The following is a 17,335-nucleotide window of genomic DNA, read 5'->3' on the forward strand; positions in this document are numbered from 1 at the left end:
TCATACTAACCCTATCCCTAAACCCTAAAACCTAACCCTAACCACAAAACCCTAATCCCTACCCCTAAACCCTAACCCGAACCCTAACCTAACCCTAAACCCTAACCCTAAACCCTAACCCTAACCCAACCCTAACCCAAACCCTACCCTAACCCTAACCCCTAACCTTGACCCTTACCCAAACCCTAACCCTCACCCCTAACCCTAACCCCTAATCCTAACCCATAACCCTACCCCTCACCCAAACCCTAACCTTAACACAATTTTGTCCAAAAACGGCACAGGCTAGTATGGCAATTTACTTTTTGGCCAAGAAAAGGTATGCCGATTTTCTTTCTGTGAGGTGAAAATATAATCGTGAAATTTTCAATTATGTACGTAATATGTAGCTTACTACAGCAAACACAATGGAGGAATGCGCTTGTTGTTGAAAAATAAAGCTATGAAAATTTGGCTCATTTTGGCAAAATACTGCGTAGATTAAGTATGCCGATTTTCTTTTTGAGACGTGAAAATGTAATCGTAAAATTTCCCACGTTTAATGAAATATATAGGATACTCAGGCTAAACACAACCGAGGTATGCATTTTTGTTAAAAAATACAGCTGTAAAAAATTGTCAAATTTTTGCAACATTTCATAGTGAAATTTTCCACTTTTAATCTAATACATAGCATACATAGGCAAAATACAATGGAGGAATGCACTTTTGTTGAAAAATAAAGCTGTGAAAGTTTGGCCATTTTTGGCTAAAGACGGCATAGGTTAGTATGGTGATTATATTTTTGTGGGACGTGAAATTTCATCATGAAATTTTCCACTTTTAATGTAACACATAGCATACTAAACCCTAACCATAACTCCTAACGCCTAACTCTAACCCTAATCCCTAACCTTAACCCTTTACCCCTAACCCCTAACCCATAACCCTAACCCCTAACCCTAACCCCTAACCCTAACCCTAACTACCCTAACCATAACCCCTAACCCTAAACCCTAACCATAGCCCTAACCCCTAGCCCCTAACCCAAACTCTAACCCTAACCCCTAACCCTAACAATAAACCCTAACCATAACCCCTGACCCTAACCCTAAACCCTAACCCCTAACCTTAACCCCAAAAACCCTAACCCATGAACCTAACTGAAACCCTTACCCTAACCCCTAACCCTAACTAACCCTAACCCTAACCTCTGACCCTTAAACCTAACCATAACCCTAAACCAAACCCCTAACCCTAACCCCTAACTCTAACCGTAACCCCTAACCCAAACTAACCATAGCCTAACCCCTAACCCTAACCCCTAATCCTAAACCATAAACCTAAACCCTAACCCCTAACCCCCAATCCTAACCCTAACCTGACTCTAACCCTAACCCCATACCCTAATCACTACCCTAACCCTAACCATCAAACCCTATACCCTAACCCCTACCCTCTAACCCTAACCTGTAACGCCTAACCCTAACCGTAACCCCTAACCTTAACTACGCAATTACGAACCCATAACCCTTAACCATAAACCTAAACCCTAACACTAAACCCTAACCCTACCCTAACCCTAAATTCTAACCCCCTAACCCTAACCCTAACCCCTAACCCCTAACCTTAAATCCTAAACCCTTACACTAAACCCAAACCCGAACCCTAACCCCAACCCCAACCCCTAACCTTAAACCCTTACTCTAACCCCTAACCATAACCCCTAACCCAACCCCTACTCCCTAACCCTAAACTCTAATCCTAACCTTAAACTGTAACCCTAACCACTAAACCATAACTGTAAACCCTAACCCCTAAACTTAATCCTATCCCTACCCTTTAACACTAAACCTTAACCCTTTACCCTAAACCTTAACCCTCAACCCTTAATCCTAACCCCTAACCCTAAACTCTAAACCATAACCCCTATTCTTAAACCATAATCCTTAATCCCTCACCCACCCGTAAATCCTAACCCTAAAAACCTACTTATTTCCAATCTGTTAGAAAAAAAATTTATTTAACGCTGTGGGCACACACGAAATTGATTTTGCCAAGATGAAGGGACTCTGCAAACCCACTGGCTATCAACATAGATTCATTCATGAAGCCATCCAGATATATAAACACAGACACAATTTCAACCGAGAAGATGGGTACAAACTGAGCAATCATTGGAAGGACGTTATCAACCAGTTTAAGTCATAACTGGCTGTGATGTTCCGATCCTACCTAGCAGTCATTTTCGACTCTCTGAGTTACATTCACTAACACAGCCACCGCTAACTGTGTTAGTAAATGGCGGCTTGCCATTCTTTTCTACCTCCATGTGGCCACTGCGCTGTCCGAGCTGTCGCCGAGCCTCAAATTTCTTACATTGACATGCTAATCTCTCACAATACAATGGCCACCCCCCACAGTTCCGTAGTACCTCCCCCACATTGGCATTAGCTGCCCCGCCCATCTCAAACCATTTGTAAACTTTAGACCTACTGAAGGTGACGGAGACCTCTCCTACATTAACCTTAGCTGCCCCGCCCATCTCTAAACCTTTATAAACAGCCCGCCTCGACAGATTTACCCCTCTTTTTTCACCTGAAGACGATTGCTTGTGTTGCGATCTAAACGTCACCATATTGTTATTATTATGATAATTTTTTCTATCTATGTCGCTTTACCGAAAGTCCCAAAGAATATGAATTCCTGGAGTCACGAAAGCTTTAAGTCAAGATTTAACCCCCTCTACAGGGAGCGTTTCCACACAACTATTAGATCTTTTAACAGACTTCGAGACAAGAAGGCTCATCTGATCGAGTCGCTCACTTTTCTGAAGAGATGCCACGACATCAAGGTAATACCGATCGCCTTCACACTCACATCTGTTGCTGTCACTTCTCCTAATGCTAAACGGATCTTGTCCAGGGCCAGTCTAGCCCTGATCTCAGAGAGAATGAGACTGCTCCGATTTGAACTAGACAATTTAGACAAGACCCTCTTGCAATCACACTTAACATTGACAGAAAAAATGTCGACATCTGATTGGGACTATGTAGATAACATGGCAGCCTCTTCAGCCGCCTCAATGTCAGCTGAATGCAAAAATAACTTGATTTCCAAGTTCAACTTCCTCTCCAAGAAGAAGCCAGATCCAGACACTAAAAAGTTAGATGGTGACAAGATTGTTATCAATCAGAGCTACAGCCCAATTTCCGACAGCCTAAAATCGGTTCAAGCAAAAGGGTTGAATTTCGCAGTCACCCCTAAACACATCCCAGTTGATGATATCATTTCCCAGGTCGACGTAGCCCTTAAGGGTTTGGGACACATTTCTGCAGACGCAGCAAGATTGGAAATCGTGACTCGTGGAAGTATACCACCGGCTCATTATATGGTTGTATCAACAATATAATTCATCATGGGCACTCTCAGCCTTCAGCGGCCCTCTGAGTCTGCGGGTCTGGGGTGGAGGTGCTGTTTTGTGAGAGGGAGTTCAGGACGCACAGCCATCGATTCGAATTTGGCGTACGTCTCATGCAGATACTCTTCCTCTGCTCACACACGCACAGGCATAATGCAGACATCTGGAGTTTGTGGCCACGTATGTATTTATGTGTTTACATCTGTAGTGAGTCCAACTGAGTCGCAGACGTTATCTTGGGAGCAACACTATTTATTCACATAACAGTACGCAACACAACACAACCTACGCTCAGGTCTCGAATGCCCATCTCACCACGCTACGGCAGATCTAGACACGGTTCGCTATCCCGGTCCGGACCACAAGCTGGGTCCCGGACCGCGTGGCTAGAGGCTTCTTCTCCCCGACGTGGATCTTCCAACACCAACACACGAAGAACCCCGAGCTGCTCACGGAGCTCTCATTATGTGCTCCTGGCCCGGGGCTGGCTCTGCCCTCAGCCCCGCCCACCTTCCAGGCTTCTCGAGCTCCTTCTCGAATGTTTCCGAGAGCCCCGCGGCACCACGTGACTGCCCCTTGGCCCCCGTCCACCGGTGGCCCCCCTCCAGTATCGTCCGGTCACGTGACAACAGGTCACGCCCCAGAGTGACCCCTGGCTGGCTGACGCCCCCTCTCGCTCCCTCACCGGGAGCCGGCACCGCACGCTGCTCGCGGTGCCTCCGCGCTAACCAGCGCTCACCCAACCACCGCTAGAGTTGGTACTGCAGCCCGTAACCCGGGCTGCCCGTAATCACACCGTTACCGGCCGTGACTTCGCAAGCCCGGCACCAAACAGTGACAGGTACAGTCACTACACATGCTTGAAATTTTAGTGGAATAATAATATATTGGAGAATCTTGGTTAGATCCTACAGATTGTATTCAATTATAGACCACGTGATACTATGTCTCAGCGAACACAGGTGAGGCTTGTATAGCTTAACTTATTTTAGAAGGTTTAATAAACCACAATTAGAGTCTGAGACCAGGGTAAAATGGCAGTTGTCATTAAAGATGTGCACCACTAGATGTGCATTCTTAAATATGTAATTGTTATTACGATGAGTAAATGAATATCGAATCTGTGCTCTTCAGTTTTTTGGGGGAAAGTAAGCTCAAAACTCAATATATCACAATGCGAGATAACTTAAACCAAATAAAGAGCCACTCAATGATCACACTGGTACACCCTCGAGCATGACGTTGCGACTTCCTTCCCCACCCGCCCCCTTCCCCCTCCCGCATCTTCCCGTGCCTTGGCAGCGCTGGCCATACATCCGCCGACATCGGCGCTTGACCGCACCGCAGCATAGCAGTGCGGCGAGTGGTGCGCTGATGACGCCGGCCACACACGCCACCACAGCGTTGATGAAGCGCTGCGTGCTTGCGGCATGTGCCGCCTCATCGGTGGAGAACACCACGCACTGCTCACGTCGCGGCATGTGCTGCCACCTTCTACCAATGCCACTCCGTGTTACCACACAAGCCACGTACGGGGCATACGGCTCCAGGCCTGGCACTGTGGCACGTGTGTGGTCAGGCGGCACGTGCAAGCGACGCATCTGTTGCTCGCCCAGGCGTGCGTACAAGATGCTGAACCCTGCAGACCCAGGAACTCCCATCCGTCCTCGCCTTCCAGTTCCCCTCCCAGTTCCCCTTTCTTTGACAGTGCTGCCTCCCTCTTCATTTTCCGTTCTTCCTTCTCGCTCACCGTCTGGATCTCGAGCTCTAATCTCCTCTGTAGGCCCAATGATGCCGTCAGCTCCGTGTGATCTTCTCATGTCCCCGTTCATGGGCCCCACGCGCCACGCCAGAACGACACTGTGATCTGTGTCCCCAAGCACGCGCACCGAATGTACCAGGATTCCTGGGCTTGAGGAGTCCTGTAAAGGTCGAGTTGAGGTCTGTATGCGTGAACATCATTAATGTTTAGTTTTGCATTTACAAATACAACGCTAGTTACTACATTCTCTTCAAATATTATTTTCCATTTAAATATCACTTGACATAAAATCGCCACATTCGCAGTGGTGGCTTGTGGTCGCAGCTTTCAACCAGGCTAGTTGATATCCAGGGTTCAAATCAATGCAGCTGTAAACTGGGTTCTCTTGTGAAGCAAGTTGGTCGTCCGAGATTTGTCACAAATTACTGGACGAAACACATTTCCATTATAGTTTTTTTAAGTTCTGTACAGCACCTCCGGGTGAGATATGCTTATTAAAATTATTATATATGCATTGTATCACCAATTATATAAGAACTCTGAAATTGGAGTCACGTCATGACTCACAACAGTCCCAAAATATCAATAACGAACCCACTGCAAACGCTGATCTGATTCTATGTTCAATTTGTGTAGAGTTTGGTTTTCCACATGTCATTAATCTGACAGACATAGTAATTAATGTGAACTCAGAACTGGACTACATGAAACATTATCCCATTATATATATAAAGTAGCCTGTGGAGATTAGGCTGAAACAGGTCACCTGTTTCGTCGTGATATTTTTATTATTTTTCTATCTACGTGGCTTTACCGAAAGACCCACAGAATAGTTCACCTGTTAAAATGTATAACCTAATTATAATGATGGGTGGCTAGATCTAAACATAGGACACCAAGCACGCTAATTTTATATTGTGATAAGGGAATTAGACACTCAGCAAGTGTAAGGGAAGCCAAGAATATGAGGGCGTCAGGGTCGGGATCGAATCCACAACTCCCTGTATACCAGGCAAGGTAGTTAACATATTCCGGCTTTGGTTAATTAATGTTTGGTTAATCAAGAATCTGTATTCAATGTATATGGGGACAGGCTGAATACATCCTCACCTGTATTTGGCCATCAAAGCCCTTTGCCCCAGCATCTCCCATTGCTGGGGATCTTGCCCCAGGTTGATCGCGCCGTGTACGATTATATTGCCTTGGCTGAATTCCATTTTCTTTCTTCCCAGAGTTCTTTGTCAGGAATCCAAGGGGTAGCTGATTCGTGATGGAACGTGTTGTTGTTGTTGTATCACGCACCATCGTGTCTGTGGGGGAGCAAACGCTGTGATTTGATGCTTGACTACCACTGCGAGGCGAGCTACCACGGGCAGCAGCCTCTGAAAGATATTAGAATAAATTAGTTTTGAATCATTTCTTTATAACTGCTGTTTGTGTTTAGTTTGTTATCCTTCCCCGCAGCTCCGAGTAGCATGATTGGCTACACACGGTGCGAAAGTCCAACATACATACATAGGTGTTGATTTTATTGCCGGTGTATGCCATGTTATTGGCACTGACAATGTTGTTTCTGAAGAAATTATTGTTTAGTTTTACTTTTCTCATTCCACGACAATGGCCGTGGCCGTTGCTATTACTGGTTGTGTTGGAAGTGTTATTTGGCAGTCCCTCGCTTAGTCACAGCGATGTTGTTTTCAACTATATCATCTAATCCGATGCTATTCAACCTGGACATCGAATCACTTTCACGTCTCACATATTCACCATGATTCAAAACCGTGGAAGCCTTCTCAGCACTCGACTCTTTGAATTGTCTCTTGTTAAAAAACATCTATCGCTCACATTCTTCTCTTTGCACTCCAAACGTTCAATTATTCTGCCTAAGACATTGCTTAGTCACTCGGCTCCAATGACTTTGTCTGCATAATATAACATGGCTCCGTTTCTTCGCAGAAGTCTTTTCTGAAATTATATGCATGGCTGCGAGTGTGTTCATTTTGCTTCACGTGATTTGTAAATATGTTCTCGTTGACAACTCATGTCACTGAAGTAACTTCCATGTGCCTCTACTGATCAATATGCTCACAGACTGAACCCCTGCAAGGTGGTTGAAAACGTAACTGGGCCTAAGGCTGCATGGCAGGCAAATCATATAAGGAATGTGGAACTACATGTTCAATTTCTTCAGTTGTCCTGGGGAAATTAAAACATTGGGCGATTTGTATGCATCTTCTTTCATATATAATACAATTATAATGTTAAAAATAGAAACTCTTAAATTATTATAAATGTTATTTTAAAATATGTTATTTTAAATGCTGTATTACATTTTTATATAATTACATAGAATAATCCAAATAGTTCAGAGAATGGGTGAAATCATATTTAAAACATTTTATGTTAGTGTTGTAAAGTTTCAATGTAAAACTGAAAATACTAGAGACCTTTCAGAGAACCAAGCTTCTATCTGGCTTCTATCTGGCTCGCTCAAAATGTCAACCAAATACAGTAATACCCCAGTTTACGTCGGGGATCCGTTCCTGAAAGGTGCAATGACAAATATCGAAACGACGTAAATCAAAGCGATGTTGGCACATGAGCTAAACAAAGACAGCAGGTATGGTGAAGCTGTGTTAATGTTCAAATCTTACATTAAATTACAAAAAATACTGCTCAACACTAGTGCACAGCAGTAAACTTTAACACAAATTATACAGAGTACAATACCATTCTAAAAATCACCAAAATATTGTACGTAAATTATATACATTGTAGTCTACACTATATTTCATTATGCACGACGCAAAGTAGTTCCTGTACAGGTAGGTGGAGTTTAAGGCCGGCGTGACGGATACGAGAATGGACGGATGCTATTAGCAATGTAATTATGGGTTGAGGCAACATAAATCAGGGTAGTGGATTAATAAAGTGACGACGTATTTGCGAAACGACATAAAATGGGGAGACATAAACCGGAGTAGTAATGTAGTAGGGTTTTTATTTATTTTGGTTGTGCAAATCAGTTGAATGTGTATTGAAACAACCAAGCCGTTTACAAGGCCTGCCATCCATTGGTGCCCATCATGTCTGCGACTGACCTTTCACACTCCAACACAGCGGCCATTTATAAAGTCTGCGAGTATCAAGCAATTCCAAGTCACTAACATTTAATTGGATTCAATTATTAATCTCATTCTTTTCTGAAATGATAATCAATTTCGAAAATGATTATTTAAATATCGATAATTGATTAACAACTAGAGATGTGGTTCAAAATTGTATTGTGTGGCAGAGTTGTGGACATTAAAAACATTAAAATTGTATATCTGAGTTGGTGAAATACAAATTAGCCAGTTCAAAATACGTGACGTGCAAGAGAGACAAAGGTGTGACCTCATGGATTATGTTGTGACAACATGTGAGTGCACCTGTCCATGCCTCTTGCCCAGGAAGGGTCGCTGGAACAAAGTAGAATGGTAGCCTCCTCCTGGAAGCAGTCAGGACCACAAAGGAAGTGAAACAATTATTACAAGCTCTGTGCTCTGAATCTTGCTCTGTGAGGTTTCCTTTGTACACTTTTGAATCTTGCTTCACCTTATTTCAAATGGCCGACTGGGTATTTATTATTTAGCAAACCCTCCACCAAGCTACTTATGCCATGGCTTTACGGCCACTCGGAGCAAGTTGGCTCGGTTGTTGAATGGCATGGCCCCCAGAGGCCTCCATTATGGCAGCCATACTTGGCCATCCAATGCCATGGGCATATGTGGTGCCACGGCCTTCGAGCAACTCTGCAAGCGCCACGACTCCCCCCTGCCCCCCACCCTGAGCACACACACGCAGTGCGCACACGAAGTGTCCTGGTAGGGGGTCGCCTGGTGCAACGGGGTTTCATCCGATGGGTCTCTAGGAGGAAAGTCCCACGGTTTCCCAGTGTCGTGAGATTGGCCGCCCCTCGCAGGACAGATGACATTGCGGTGCCCCTGAGTTGGCTTAAGATTCTATGGGCGCAAAAAGAAAAGGTTCACTGGAGCCGCAGTTAGTTATTCACGACATCGGGAGGGACTGAGGGTGGAATATTAAGCAAGAAGAGCAGACCATGAGGTCACGAGAATTGCAGCGCCTCTGTCCCCCCCTCCCAACCCCCATACTGAATACACACTCGCAGGGTGTGTGTTCGCCAGCCGGGCACCCTTCCAGACAATGAGCAACGAGCGACAATGGGTGGTCGGCGCCGCCACCGCGGCCCCCCAAGGAGGACACTGTAACAGGGGGCGGTAAGCACAGGTAGGCGCACGATTGGCCGCGTGGTACGACGTCACCCCGGCTTTTGAAGTTATGGGAATACAAAGAGTAACCCGGGACCATTTTCGGTCTCTTCTCCTTCGTCCTCTTCAACGTCTTGGCCGCCAAGACCCACTCTCTGCCTTCTTGAGCCGCTCGCAGCATCCGTGTGATGCCAGCGAGTGCAGCTTCGAGGTACGTGGTTGGCTAGGCTCTTCTCTGCTGGATTGGATTTGGGTCAATGCCAATTTTGAGGGCTGGTCCGAGATGCGGGGGGGGGGGGGTGTAAATATTGTCAACATGGATATCTGCCGGTGCCGAGTGTTGCCCACTAATGCTAATGTAGTGACTGGGAATGTCACTGTGTGGTGCCGGGCTTGCGAGGCCACGGCGGGATGTATACTGTTGTGTCTACACCCCGGACGCGGGGTGTAGTACCAGCCCTAGTGGGGGCTTGGGGGATCGCTGGTCATGCGCGGTGGCACCACGCACAGCGTGCGGTGCGGGCTCCCGTTGCGACAGCGAGAGAGTGTCAGCCAGCTAGGGTTACGTTGGGGGCATGATATTCTGGCTGACCTGGGGACATGTGACAGAATGATACTGGAGGGGGGCCACCGATGGAGGGGGCCAATGGGTGGTCACATGGTCTGAGAAGAACTTTCGAGAGCCTTCGGGAAAGGGGGCGAGAGAGATCGAGAAGGTGGGCGGGGCGAGAGGCGGAGCCAGCCCCAGCCCGGCCCGATATAAGGGGGGCCCTGAGAGGGGCTCGGGGTTCTTGCTGTTGGAGAGGCAGCAGATCCACGTCAAGCTTGAAGAAGCCTCCAGCCACGCAGTCCGGGACCCAGCTCGTGGTCCGGACCGGGATAGTGGAACCGTGTCCAGTTCTGCCGTAGCGTGGTTAGTTGGGTGGCCACCACCCGAGAGTGTGTTGTGTTAATAACTTGGAGTATGTTGTGCTAAGAGTTTAATAAAACGTGTTGCTCCCAAGAGAATGTTTGCGACTCAGTTGGACTCACTACACTAATGTCAAGAAGTGTTTAATACGAAGGTGTCCATCTTTCCTATAACCTAGGTGGGTAGCAGCAGCAAGGGCACCTCATCGAACCTCTAGACCACAAATATCGAGTTACTCTACGTGTGTTCAAGCGCCTCATTGGAGCATTTGACAGATTCTGGATTTGAGATCAATTTCAAGCAGTGCTACCACAATTCACATAACCTAATATGAAGGTAGACCACAAATACATAGCAAAGAACACCTTTGCTAAATTACGAATTAAAACATGCTCAATTGGTCAAATTCACATCAAATACCACAATGAAATTGCAAAATGTAGAGTAACAACGTTTTTCCGACGAAATAGGGAACCTAGGTTATGAGCCGAATGTTAATCATTATGCTGCCAGAGAGCCGCGGAATTAGGATAATGTTGATTAAGATGAACAATTTTGACTGTGGTTTGAGCTATAAAATGACCCCATGAACCAAGACTACGATCAATCATATTTGCAAAAGTTAATCATACATATTTGCACAGCGTGATGTATCAGAGGGGCATAAACTAATTCTGCCTTTTGTCATTTTGGAACAGCCCTAAAATTGATTTAAAAAATAAAACCATTACTTATTTAATATCCACAACGCTGAAAATAACAGTACGACATGCATGGTATTTTCAAATGCAGAGTGTAGAAAACGTATTTACTACACATTTATACCGTTGTGTTAATTCAAACGATCATTTCAAAAGAGTAATGTTAGACATCCACTGTAAGCGCAATTCACGCCGTCCTAATTCAACGACGACAGTAACACAACGATAAATCAATGCCAAGTGGCCACCTGGCACTGCCGCTTGGGGGGGCAGTCGAAGCCTCCATCCTCTGGTCCTCGGAAAGGGCAGTGGATGGCGACAGCAGCAGCAGTGAAGCGACAACGAAGATGGAAGCAGAGGGGCTTCCCATGGTGACTATCTGGGATGCATTGCAGCTCTCACTTTTCACTGTCTGCTCTCGTGTCTACTATGTTGGCTCTCAGACTCGCCCAACTCTCCCTTTTATGCTTTGTCTCCTTGGCTATATATTATATTTCCTAGTATTGCTTCTCCCATCATATATGTGTATCCCAGAGCTCCTGTCCGTTTCAGCGCTCCCTTATCTCGGCATCTCTTGGTTCTCTCGCTCTTTCGGCTCTCCCCTCTCTCTCCGTCTCTCCCTGTCTTGGTTATTTCAGTGTTGTCACAATCTCCCCTTAACCCAACCCCCACTGGGCCAGTGCATTTGAGCAACTGAGAGACCCCAGCTCAGCCAAGATTAGCACTAACACTCAGCCGCTCCAATTATTCTGAAGCTGTAAGTTAGATATATTAAATGTGATATTGTTCCACAAATCGTTATATCCTATGATACGCATTTTAAGTGCATATTTATACATGTGGTTAGTTTAGCAAAAGTCTAATAACACCTGTCTTTGTGCATTATAGAGTGCAAAATGAGTTGATTTCGTGACAGGATACACAGAAGACCATTCATGAAAGAATTGAAATACATGTTTAGAGTACAGGTGATTGAATATGTCATTACAAAATGAGAACATAAAATCTGCAAGACTGATAAATGGTAAATCGCAAATTATAGCTCGTACAGAGGAATATAAACAAATCACCGCGCCAATGGAGGTAACGAATGGAGACATTTTGGTAACAGTATTCATACAACAGGAGGGGAATACACAGGTGAGAATCCGCTATACAGAGGTTGCATAAACATATTGTAAAACACATATCAGATATACTTTCATGGGATATTCACAACATTCAAACATTTCATGAAAATGTAAATGTATTAAAACTGAATTGAAAAGTGGATTTGAGAAACAAAGGCATAAACAAACAGAGAGAGTGTACAAAATTTTAAGAAAATGCCTCTAACAAGTAATAAAAATTAACCACAGCAAATTTTTAAAAAGTTCATAAAGAAGCCTGCAACGTGGAATTAAGATAAATATGATCAAAACACAATGTACAACAGATGTATTAAAATGATAAGTATAGCTATATATTGTACCTAAGGAATTTATCAAAATCAGATCTGGATTAAAATTACATGAAATGTCGAGCAACAGCAGAACTTTGTTTAGACGTTTTAATTAAATATTAAAAATGAACAAATTAAGGTACTGTATGTGCAGTGTAATAGCGCCGACTGTTGTCCAGCAATGGCAACTGCGGTGGACGAGTAGTACACACGCTGGTTAGCATCTACACGGCTGTGTCGGCAGGGCGGAGGAACTGTGGGTGTTTGACGATGAGGGTTGTGTTAATGCTCGGCTAGATGACTAGGGAGAGCACGAAGGCGAACCTGTGAACCTGAAGGCGTTAATAAAGAAGGTGCTCCTGAAAAACCTTGTCTCCCGCTCCGCTGACACTACATTTGTAATAAAGTATGCAATCAGGGAATATGGATCAGAAACATCGATATTTAGTTACAAAATGGAACAAAACTTGACAAGTGTGAAAATAGGATTTGATAAATGCATGACAAAAAATATACGTGGACAAACAGAAATAGGAATAAATGTATCGTGGAACAAACAAGTTAGAGACGTGGCATTGTCTGCATGTTGTGCAAACAGAAGTGGTCACTGGAAGGGAATTTGCCAATGAACGAGACTGGTGACAGAATTACAGCCAAAGGATGGGACTTGCTCGAGCGGACGCCCAGTGTAGCAGCGGAGCGATGAGATCGGTCCTTGTGCATGCCTTAGATTGTGACAAAAGGGAAATCTCCAACAAAACGCTGGTGCAGTAGACTCATAGGACCACAACGTAACATTATTTCATTTCGACACGGTAAAAATATACCCTTGTCTACTATTTAATAACTATATTACGAACAATACACCACGGCAGTACATAGTGCATGTCGTACTGTCCGTGAAAGCGCCAATGGCCATTACCCAGCACAGCAGAATCAGGTGAAGAGATCACTGGCTGCTCAGGAGAGGCTGACAGACTCAATATAATTGTATTTTTCCTGTTTACGTACGAAGATAGTCACTTGATGTAAAGGAATAAGATGTTTCACTTTTTTGCACTCAGAAGCTATTATTATGCATTCATAGCTCCCAACTTTTGTTAAATTCATCTTTTCTGTAAGAAAAAAATAGAGCAGTCTTGTCTCGACTGGCCAGTGTGCTATACACACACAATGGGACAAGAAGCTACAAAAACGATCCCCTTTGTCGCCGTGTGTGTTTGCGCGTCACTCTCCGTGTGTGCTCTGTATCAACCTAGATCGAGTTTCCAGGTGAAGTGCTTCATTAACAAAATAAAGCATTGGTTGGGGAAAATCCTGGTTGGCTGACAAACGAGGGGGTGGTGAAACCAAACCACATATGGCCGTCTTTGTTTTCCCAGTGCTAAAAATTATAATACTGCGCCAGGCTAACTTGTCATATAGTGGAGGTCGAGCACATGCTACGAATAGTGCGCATGGACTCCAGCACCGTGCCTGTAGAAGAGTGTGATGCTAAACGGTGCGGCTCCTAAGCTCCCCAGCCCCATACGCACTAACCCGAACACCCTCCCAGATTACGATAATAAATAAATACCCTCGTACAGTGGACTTAGGCGCGAACATAATCGCACTTTGTGGTCTAATCTGATTTGCGACGATGTGTTTTGACCTGAGGGCCCAACATCTCCCCCTCTTTTATTCCGGTGAGTGCCACACATCCCGTCACGTGGCTCCCACGTTTATTGCAGCGCTCCTGGCAGCTCTATGCGCCGTGTCGCCGTTTTAATCTCCGAGAGAGCTCACGCGGATTTCAGATTCGTCGAAGTTTCATGGTGACTCCGTCTTAAATTACACACGAAATGGATGCCTTTCAGCAGGGCCGGATCATGGTCCCGTGAGGCCCCTGGGTACATGTCTTTTGGAGCCCCCCCCCCCTCCCCCGCTTTCCTATATTGTTGTCTTTCTTGCCTTCCTCCTCGCAAAATCATCCGCTAGATCGTCCAAATCTAGCTGTCTGACAAGGTATGACTCTATTGACATAGGTGGCAATGAGCTGAGACGTGTTTGCTCATTTTTATTCTGCCTAAAAGGGAAAATGTCCGCTCACCCTGGCAGTTTGTCACTGGTAAAGTAAAAAAAAAATCCGAAGTGCCACGAAAACATTGGAGAACACTGACTGCACATGCAGTGCCTGCAACGTCTCAAGTAATTGAGTTGGGCACTTCTCACCCTCAGAGTCAGACATGAAAGACTTGAATTGGATGAGTTCGTTGATGGATATGCAGTGGAGAGTGCATTGACCTTTTCCACTATGACATCACTGTTAGACACCTGATTTGACATAAACATAACTCCAAAGAGACTGGACAAACGCTTGTAATCATCCAAGCGATGTTCAAGGCATGCCACTAGCTTATCAATGACAACATAACATGTTTCTATTTTGAACGTCTCCCTCCCCTTAAGTGTCACACGTGGCTCTGAGCTCTCATCTGCAAATGTTTGGTGTTTCCTCTTTCGCTGAAGATCGTGCTTATACAGTGAGGGAAAAAAGTATTTGATCCCCTGCTGATTTTGTACGTTTGCCCACTGACAAATAAATTATCAGTCTATAATTTTAATGGTAGGTTTATTTGAACAGTGAGAGACAGAATAACAACAACAAAATCTAGAAAAACGCATGTCAAAATGTTATAAATTGATTTGCATTTTAATGAGGGAAATAAGTATTTGACCCCTCTGCAAAACATGACTTAGTACTTGGTGATAAAACCCTTGTTGGCAATCACAGAGGTCAGACGTTTCTTGTAGTTGGCCACCAGGTTTGCACACATTTCAGGAGGGATTTTGTCCCACTCCTCTTTGCAGATCTTCTCCAAGTCATTAAGGTTTCGAGGCTGACGTTTGGCAACTCGAACCTTCAGCTCCCTCCACAGATGTTCTATGGGATTAAGGTCTGGAGACTGGCTAGGCCACTCCAGGACCTTAATGTGCTTCTTCCTGAGCCACTCCTTTGTTGCCTTGGCCGTGTGTTTTGGGTCATTGTCATGCTGGAATACCCATCCACGACCCATTTTCAATGCAATGGCTGAGGGAAAGAGGTTCTCACCCAAGATTTGACGGTACATGGCCCCGTCCATCATCCCTTTGATGCGGTGAAGTTGTCCTGTCCCATTAGCAGAAAAAACACCCCCAAAGCATAATGTTTCCACCTCCATGTTTGACGGTGAGGATGGTGTTATTGGGGTCATAGGCAGCATTCCTCCTCCTCCAAACACGGCAAGTTGAGTTGATGCCAAAGAGCTCCATTTTGGTCTCATCTGACCACAACACTTTCATCCAGTTGTCTTCTGAATCATTCAGATGTTCATTGGCAAACTTCAGACGGGCATGTATATGTGCTTTCTTGAGCAGGGGGACCTTGCGGGCACTGCAGGATTTCAGTCCTTCACGGCATAGTGTGTTACCAACTGTTTTCTTGGTGACTATGGTCCCAGCTGCCTTGAGATCATTGACAAGATCCTCTCGTGTAGTTCTGGGCTGATTCCTCACCGTTCTCATGATCATTGCAACTCCACGAGGTCAGATTTTGCATGGAGCCCCAGGCCGAGGGAGATTGACAGTTATTTTGTGTTTCTTCCATTTGCGAATAATCGCACCAACTGTTGTCACCTTCTCACCAAGCTGCTTGGCGATGGTCTAGTAGCCCATTCCAGCCTTGTGTAGGTCTACAATCTTGTCCCTGACATCCTTGGAGAGTTCTTTGGTCTTGGCCATGGTGGAGAGTTTGGAATCTGATTGATTGATTTCTTCTGTGAACAGGTGTCTTTTATACAGGTAACAAGCTGAGATTAGGAGCACTCCCTTTAAGAGTGTGATCCCAATCTCAGCTCGTTACCTGTATAATAGACACCTGGGAGCCGGAAATCTTTCTGATTGAGAGGGGGTCAAATACTTATTTCTCTCATTAAAATGCAAATCAATTTATAACATTTTTGACATGCGTTTTTCTGGATTTTGTTGTTGTTATTCTGTCTCTCACTGTTCAAATAAACCTACCATTAAAATTATAGACTGATCATTTCTTTGTCAGTGGGCAAACGTACAAAATCAGCAGGGGATCAAATACTTTTTTCCCTCACTGTATGACTGAGAGACACCTGTCACATTTAAGGCTGCCCTATCAAAAGCCTCAAACTGGTCTCGCTGTCCTGCCACAAAATCCCTCAACGAAGACAAGAGCTGTGCTGCTACAGAGATGTCAATGTCACTTGTCTGTAGGTGCAAGCTTGTAGCTGCTACAGAGATGTCAATGTCACTTGTCTGTAGGTGCAAGCTTGTAGCTGCTATAGAGATGTCAATGTCACTTGTCTGTAGGTGCAAGCTTGTAGCTGCTATAGAGATGTCAATGTCACTTGTCTGTAGGTGCATGCTTGTCGCTGCTACAGAGATGTCGATGTCACTTGTCTGTAGGTGCATGCTTGTAGCTGCTACAGAGATGTCAATGTCATTTGTCTGTAGGTGCAAGCTTGTAGCTGCTACAGAGATGTCAATGTCACTTGTCTGTAGGTGCATGCTTGTAGCTGCTATAGAGATGTCAATGCCACTTGTCTGTAGGTGCATGCTTGTAGCTGCTACAGAGATGTCAATGTCACTTGTCTGTAGGTGCATGCTTGTAGCTGCTACAGAGATGTCAATGTCACTTGTCTGTAGGTGCATGCTTGTAGCTGCTACAGAGATGTCAACGTCACTTGTCTGTAGGTGCATGCTTGTAGCTGCTACAGAGATGTCAATGTCACTTGTCTGTAGGTGCATGCTTGTAGCTGCTACAGAGATGTCAATGTCACTTGTCTGTAGGTGCATGCTTG

The 17,335-nt window shown here is 44.9% G+C and overlaps 1 protein-coding gene across 2 annotated transcripts; it reads right to left on the reverse strand.

Moving 5' to 3' along the window:
* Positions 1–4,073: 4,073 nt before the first annotated feature.
* Positions 4,074–11,645, reverse strand: LOC133344456 (uncharacterized). 2 transcript variants are annotated; one of them, XM_061554435.1, is made up of 4 exons: positions 11,293–11,645; positions 8,594–8,652; positions 6,273–6,472; positions 4,074–5,322 (listed from the first exon to the last, which is right to left on the reverse strand). In XM_061554435.1, the coding sequence occupies exons 1-4, from the start codon at positions 11,412–11,414 to the stop codon at positions 4,615–4,617; spliced, it is 1,089 nt and encodes a 362-aa protein (XP_061410419.1). In that variant the 5' UTR covers positions 11,415–11,645; the 3' UTR covers positions 4,074–4,614. The 2 variants fall into 2 exon arrangements, with proteins under 2 accessions (XP_061410419.1, XP_061410418.1); XM_061554434.1 differs by having other exon boundaries at positions 4,074–5,343.
* Between the last annotated feature and the right edge of the window lie 5,690 nt (positions 11,646–17,335).

The sequence above is a fragment of the Lethenteron reissneri genome, chromosome 20 (assembly GCF_015708825.2).
Source record: "Lethenteron reissneri isolate LAM-NWPU_2019-01 chromosome 20, ASM1570882v1, whole genome shotgun sequence".
In the NCBI taxonomy this organism is placed as follows: domain Eukaryota; kingdom Metazoa; phylum Chordata; class Hyperoartia; order Petromyzontiformes; family Petromyzontidae; genus Lethenteron; species Lethenteron reissneri.